Source organism: Pogona vitticeps, chromosome 2 (genome assembly GCF_051106095.1).
Source record: "Pogona vitticeps strain Pit_001003342236 chromosome 2, PviZW2.1, whole genome shotgun sequence".
NCBI lineage: Eukaryota > Metazoa > Chordata > Lepidosauria > Squamata > Agamidae > Pogona > Pogona vitticeps.
The window spans coordinates 155,225,099-155,231,770 of record NC_135784.1 but is presented as its reverse complement, the minus strand read 5'-3'; the positions used below and the strand labels follow the sequence as shown (position 1 = coordinate 155,231,770).

The following is a 6,672-nucleotide window of genomic DNA, read 5'->3' as shown; positions in this document are numbered from 1 at the left end:
GAGAGTTGTAGTTCAAGACCGTCTGCGGATGCAAGGCTGAGAACCAATGCTCCATGGGTTACTATTAGCTGTGGGTAATTTGGATTACAAATGCAGTACAGAAGCTAGGAATTGAAACATTTAATTTGATTTTCAGCCAGGCTCGCCACCCTTACCCACAATATTTCTTTTTTACTTCAGAAATTAAAAGGCAGAAGGAGCTCCCACAAGGAATCATCCACATCTTATTTAATATAACACAATCACACTCCCTCACTCATTTCATTCTGACATGGAAAACATTTTAAGGTGTATTCCAATGTAGAAGACACATAGATTGTTAACCTCTGTCCATTCAGCCTATTGCTACTGCTGCATCTGCCAACATCCCTATTGCACTTACGGTGTCTGATCTTAGAAACTAAACAGGGTCAGACTTGGTTAGTAGTCATATGGGAAATGCATAGGATATAACAATGATCTCCAAGTGAGGCTAAAAAAGAATATTGGTTAAAACCCTATAGAGCTACTGCCAGTCAACAATATTATGCCAGGTGAACTAATGGTCTCATTCCATAAATGCCAGCTTCCTATGTTCCTAAGCATGTATGGCATGACAACTTGTTGTAGTGCATATACACATGCAATGATTTCACCATGTATAAGATGATTGACATGATCTCTTGCCACCATCACTGCTACATGTATCTATGGGACAGGGTGGGCAACATGAAGCCAACAGACCATGTGTAGCAGTGCTCAGTTGAGGATTGCCATTTTGTTATTTAAACGAATATCTGTAAACTCAGAAAAAACTGTGATAGCTAGAATCCTGCTGGCAATTTATGTATGCTAAGTTGTGGCAGCAAATTGGTGCTCATTAACAAGGTGCTGGTTGTGTTCTTGCATGTCATGCAACTAAGGAACACAACCATCTACTCATTAATAAGCAGCAATTTGCTGCCACAAGTTACATGGCTTCACTTAAGCATACGTGAATCACCAATAGGATTTTGGTCGATTTATAGACTCTCCAAGAGTGTTCCACCTCAGAGAACGGTAAGAGTGATATGTGATTCATATTTTTCACATAAAAAGCTCCATTCCTGAGACACGTCTTTTATTTAAGAGAGTATTAGACAATCCATACACATAATTCCTAATTTATATTCTATGATGACACAAGCCCAGAAGAGATACACTATTCATCCTACCCCCAAATATATAATCTGGTGGCAATATATTCTCCAGATAGGAATAATCAAGGATATGGGTCAAAACATAGGACGCTCATGGTCCCCAACGTCCATAGGAGGGGAACTGGATCCATGCTTGAATCAGAACTTTGCAGGAGCTATTCAAGCACTGAATTTGTTTTGTGGGCAGGTTCAGCACCTTGGATAGCAACCCTAAATATTAAAACCTGGAACTAGTACACTAGACCACTGGCATCAGATACGCACCACTCTCCTTTGTAGCCCCTGACAACAGAACAGACCTTTTCTGATCAATGAATACAAATTGTTCAAGATTTCACGCTGGCTTAATTATGAAATCTTGTGACTCGAGAGTTCTCACTGAATGGACAGCGTTGGTTAGCCAGGTGATAACTGAAAATGTTGCATGTACAGGGAAGTTCTGTAAGTGCACAAAGAACTCTCTCCTTCATGAAAGTGCTAGCATTTGTGCACATCAGTTGGGACAGAAGCTTGGCAGAATACAGAAGAGGTTCAAAGTATGGCATCTCTGGGTAGGGTTCAGAAAGGACCCTGAAGAGAGTGGAGAGAGCTGGGAGCCGATGAAGCTCTGGACACAGCTGGATTATAACTACCATCACTCCCAACCACATGCTGGAGTCCAACAGCATTTGGAGACATAGATGTTCCACCCCTGAAATAGAAAATGTTAAGCCAGATAGAATGATGCTATGTGTGTGTGTGTGTGTCTGTGCACGCGCACATGTTTGTGTTAAGGTAAGAAAACACCATTAATCTTCAAGCAGTGACTGCCCTGAACTTTTATGTAACACTGCTATAAAAAGTAAACACTCAGGAGAATGCACAGAGCTGGGGCCAAAAGTCTAGTTATAATGAGAAAAGAGAAAGAACGACTGTCTCCAGTTAATGAATTCTACGTGCATATTTGAAATAACTCCCAATTACCTATTATGTTTTGCATTTTAAAAATCAAGTCAAACGAGTATTTGTGCTCAAGAGGCATAAATATGCTTCAAACCACTCCTAGTGTCTCCATCATCAACTGGTAAACAATATTGCCATTGAGTTTTCTGGTGCTCTTCACTAAAGTCAAGGCACCGACTGTTCACACATGTTAAAACCAACTCACCAGGGATGTAATGCAGCCCACTGGGCATTTGAGAAATGCTTCACTGCCTATGATTTCAGAAACAGCAACCCTTGGTAGATGATCTAGAAAGCTTCCACACATGAATAAGACTATTCAGGATGCTTTATCTAGCTCAGTCTTGCCTGCAACATAGGGCGAGCAACTTTTGTTTATCCAGCTGTTGATGAGGAATGACTCATCACTCCTGATCATGGGCTAGGCTGATGTAGCCTGATGGGGATGGGAGCTTAACAACATCTGGAGGACCATAGGTTTTCCAGCCTTCATCTTCAATGCTTCAAGGTTCAAGATACAAGGATCTAACCTGAGATGTTTTGAAGGGAAGGCATGTCTTCTCTCATTCAGGGACTACCCTTGAAGGTGGGCTATAATTGGTTTTATTGATCACAAGCTCCTCAAGTCTGGTTGAAGTCCTTGAGCAGATGATACACTGTTATTAATTATTTTGGGCATGAAAGCTCCTTTCCAACTCTTGATGTTTCTTAAAAACCTACCATCCTTTATAATTTAATTTAATTTGGGTCATCACATAAGTCTCATTATTTCTCTACTGAATTTCTAGCAGTGTATGCTTTTTTTCATTGTTGTTTTCAAAATTCTGATTGTGATCACAGATGAGAAAATAATATGAGTTTGGGGTGGGTGGAAAGCCAGCAGATGCTGTAAAACGTGTGCATGCACTACCCACAGGGCGATGTTCACTCCTCCAAAAGAATTTCACAGAAATTCTGCTTTAAACTCTCTGCTTCTGTTGCAAGAACAACTCAGAATGCCAAATGCCCATGGATGGCATTTTTCACTTGATAGAATGTTACTTTAAGACATTTAAGGAAACACTGAAGATGATCTCAGGTGACTTTTTCCACACTTGTTTCAGATGTCCCCTACCCTGCTCAAGCAATCAAACATAACTCCAACATGGATATAGGATTTTTTTTAAAAAACCACTCTTTCAGGTGAGTAGATGTAAAGTTTCATAAAACTGACATTGCTAGATGTTCAGAGTGGAATAGGGTCCTCTCTTCATTGCCATTTATAAGAGGCGGGACCTCTTTACCATTATGGGATTGCCCCCCACTTCATTCTTACAGAGACTTGTACGGAAAGATTTCACTTTGTCTTGGATTTCTGACAGAATGGCAATCTTCTGAGCCAGGACTGCTTCAAACTGTGAGGCATAAAACTCTATGTCGTAGTCCACGTCTTCGGCCATTTTAAGGAAAGCGTTCAACCACTTGAGAGACTCCTGGTGCTCTTCCACCAGAGCTTTCTCATCCATTTCTTTCCTCTTCTTCTGACCTTTCTCTCTGGTGGCAAAAGTAAGACCTGGTGGGGAGCCCTGGTCCTCCTTCTGTACACAGAACACTTTGAACTCATCCGTCTCTGGCAAACTTTGGATCGCCCATGGCCTTGCCAAGTCATCGAACTGGAAGATAGATCTGGGCAAAACAGGATGGAGCTGTTTGAAGACACATGGATCCACCGAGAGTTCCTTCACTCTATTTGCATACCTCAAGGTGTTGAGAGTGTGCTCACATGATCTCATTCCTGGAGAAATGGTGGCTATCATGCAAGTACAAGAGTTCTCTCCTATGAAGGAGTCCCTTAGCACCTGGGTAAGCTTACAAGCTCTGAATGGTGTATGGCCTTTATTTCGCCCTAAGGCCCTGATGCATTCTTTAAGTGCTAAAAGACTCTTGTTGATCTCCGCTCCTTCCAGCCTGGTCTGTCTGTCTGCACTGGAGGTGTCTGCTCCACGTTCATTGCCAGCCAAGTCAATTAACGAAAACTTACCATGCAGCTTCTCTCTCCTCTTGAGGATGATCTGGAAAACAGCGTGGCTTCGTGAGGAGTGCAAGTTTGCGGACGTCTGACCTGAGGTTCGGCATCGATTCCCTATTTCAATGAGCTTCATGACATCCTCCATGCAGAAGACCTCCTGCTCTAGCAGCCCTACCACCTGGACCTGCTGGTTGCTGTCCTCCAGCACCCTCAGGCGCTTCTTCCAGTTCAGCAGGTCATAGACTTTCCCCCAATAGATCTCAAAGAAAGCCCCAAAGACCTGGAGCTCCAACATTTTGTACACGGGATCCTGCAAGAAGGAGAAGACGTCGCAAGCCACCATGGCATAGATGCCTTTGGATGAATCCTGCTTCTTGCCCGAAAAGTCACCCCCCATGGTGTGGGTCTTGCCGCTGCCCGTCTGTCCGTAAGCAAAGCAGGTAGCCATGCCGCCCCGGAAGATGGTCTCCACCAGAGGCTGGGCCGTGCGCTTGTACACGCTCTCGTTGGTGGCCTGGTGGTCGAAAGCGTGATCGAAGCGGAAGGTCTGGTTCTCCAGGTAGCGGGTCAGGTCCAGCTTCTGCTTGGCTTCGTGGACCATCACGATGTCGGAGCAAGGGATGGTCACCACGTCGATGTCTCGGAGCATCTCCTCGCGCGGGTTGAGGGGCCGCTTGCGGACGCAGACCGAGATCCGTCGGGCGCTGGGCCGGCTGGGCTCCAGGGGAGAGTTCGGGGCCGGGAGGGCGCAACCCCCACGTTGCAAAGCGGCCCGGTATTGCTTCACCATGGCGATCACGTCGGCGTGGGGATGCGCGTCGCGGGCGTCGCGCCGGGCTCGCCTCTCCACCAGCAGCTGGTGGCGCTTCTGGCGCCGCTCGCGGAGCCGCTCCACCTCCAGGACGCAGGGCGATTTGCGCGCGGCGTTGGGGCTGCTTCTGCCCGCCGTGCTGGCGGACGGGGGCCTCTGGAAGTGGCGATCCGCGCTGTCGCCGCCGGGCTTCTCCTTCAGGATGGGGGTCACCACGTAGCGCAGCGCCGGGCTGGAGCGATCGCCTTGATCCGAGGGCGTGGGCGCGGAGAGCGGCTCGGGGCTGAGTGGGGGCGCGGAGGCCGGGGCCAAGTGGGGATTGAGGGCGAAGGCGAGGCTCAGCTCCACTTTCTTGCCCTTGTTGGCGCCTTGCTCGATCCACTCCACCGTCACGCTGCTGCTCTCCTCGTGCAGCGCCGTGACCAGGGCCGGGTGGATCCGCCCGTCGCTCCGCTTGATCTCCAAATAGGTGCCCACCTGGATGGCCCCGAACTCGGTCGCCACGGCAGGCTCTTCCTTGGGCGGCATCCCCGCGGCCGGGGAAGGGCTGCCGATCTTCGGCAGCCGAGGGAAGCGGGAGAACCGGGTGGGCAGGCAGCCTGCCGCCCAAGGCCTGCAGCCGCACTCACCCAGCGCCTGGTGGTAAACGGCACCCGTGCGCATGGCCCCCCATCGGAGCCTCTTTGCCCGCCGGCCGGCCAGGCTTGACAGACGGCCTGACCGCGGCCTGCGTCATAAGGGCCGCCTCGGGGTAACCAGGGCTGCAGCAGCCAGGCGTAGGCCAGGCCCTGGCGTGACGGAGCCCCGCTGCTTTCGGGAAGCCAGGCCAGGCTTCTCTGGCAGAGAGCGACCGGCCCGGGGCAGGCAAGCGGGAGAGTCGCCCCCGCAGGCTTAGGAGCCGGGATAGAGCACCTCCTCATTCTAGACCTCGGTTCAAGCAGCCTACTCGAATATGATTATTATATAAACCCTACTGCCGCTGTTTCTGTTCTCAAGCCCTGAGAGGACAAGAGGTGCAGATAGTCCCGAAAGCTGTGGGTGGGTGTGTTTTTTTTGTTCCTTCCAGTCCCAGACACAGCAAAAGCAAGGAATTGGACAATAAGGGGAAGAAGACCCAAGGGTTTGAGGAATTCCACCTTCCGTATTAGAAACCAGCGCGGGGGAATGGTCAGAGTACTGGTTTTGGGAAGATTCAGGTTCAGGTCCTCAGTGAGCTGTGGAAAGCACTGGGTGACCTTGGGCCAAGTCCGTCTCTCTTAACCAGAGCTACCTCGCAGGGTTATTGCAATGATAATATAAGGGATGAGGGGAGCCCGGATATACCTGCAGCAGTGGAGGTATGAAAGCATAAGGTAAATCAAAGTCCTTTCCAGGTATAGCTATGCTTAGGCTATCTTCAGTCTGGTAGAGGGAACTATGAGAGATGTAGTTAACTTCTTTTCCAATGAAAAAGATGACCTCACAAGGGTTTAAAATCAACATTGGTTTCCAGTTAGGTACTTGGTACTAATGATGGTCAGCAGCAGTTGCAGTCCATGGCAAGCGGCCCAATCCTGTGTGTGTTTTCTTGGAAGTTAAGTCCCTCTCAGTTTATTAGGGCTTACTCTGGTTTAGTGGGCATAGGATTGCAGCCTGTTAGTGTAATAGTGGGCATGACTACTCAGTGGTTTAGGTCTGGCTGAGAGGTTCTCCCACGGCACCTCCTTGACAGGGGATGGACTAGATATTCCATA

The 6,672-nt window shown here is 48.5% G+C and overlaps 1 protein-coding gene across 1 annotated transcript; it reads right to left on the bottom strand.

The window, feature by feature from the left end:
* Nucleotides 1–213: 213 nt before the first annotated feature.
* KIF2B (kinesin family member 2B) lies at nt 214–5,754 on the bottom strand. Its single transcript, XM_072990920.2, has one exon. It carries the CDS (start codon nt 5,600–5,602, stop codon nt 3,380–3,382), a length of 2,223 nt encoding a protein of 740 aa, XP_072847021.2. The 5' UTR covers nt 5,603–5,754; the 3' UTR covers nt 214–3,379.
* Nucleotides 5,755–6,672: the final 918 nt, after the last annotated feature.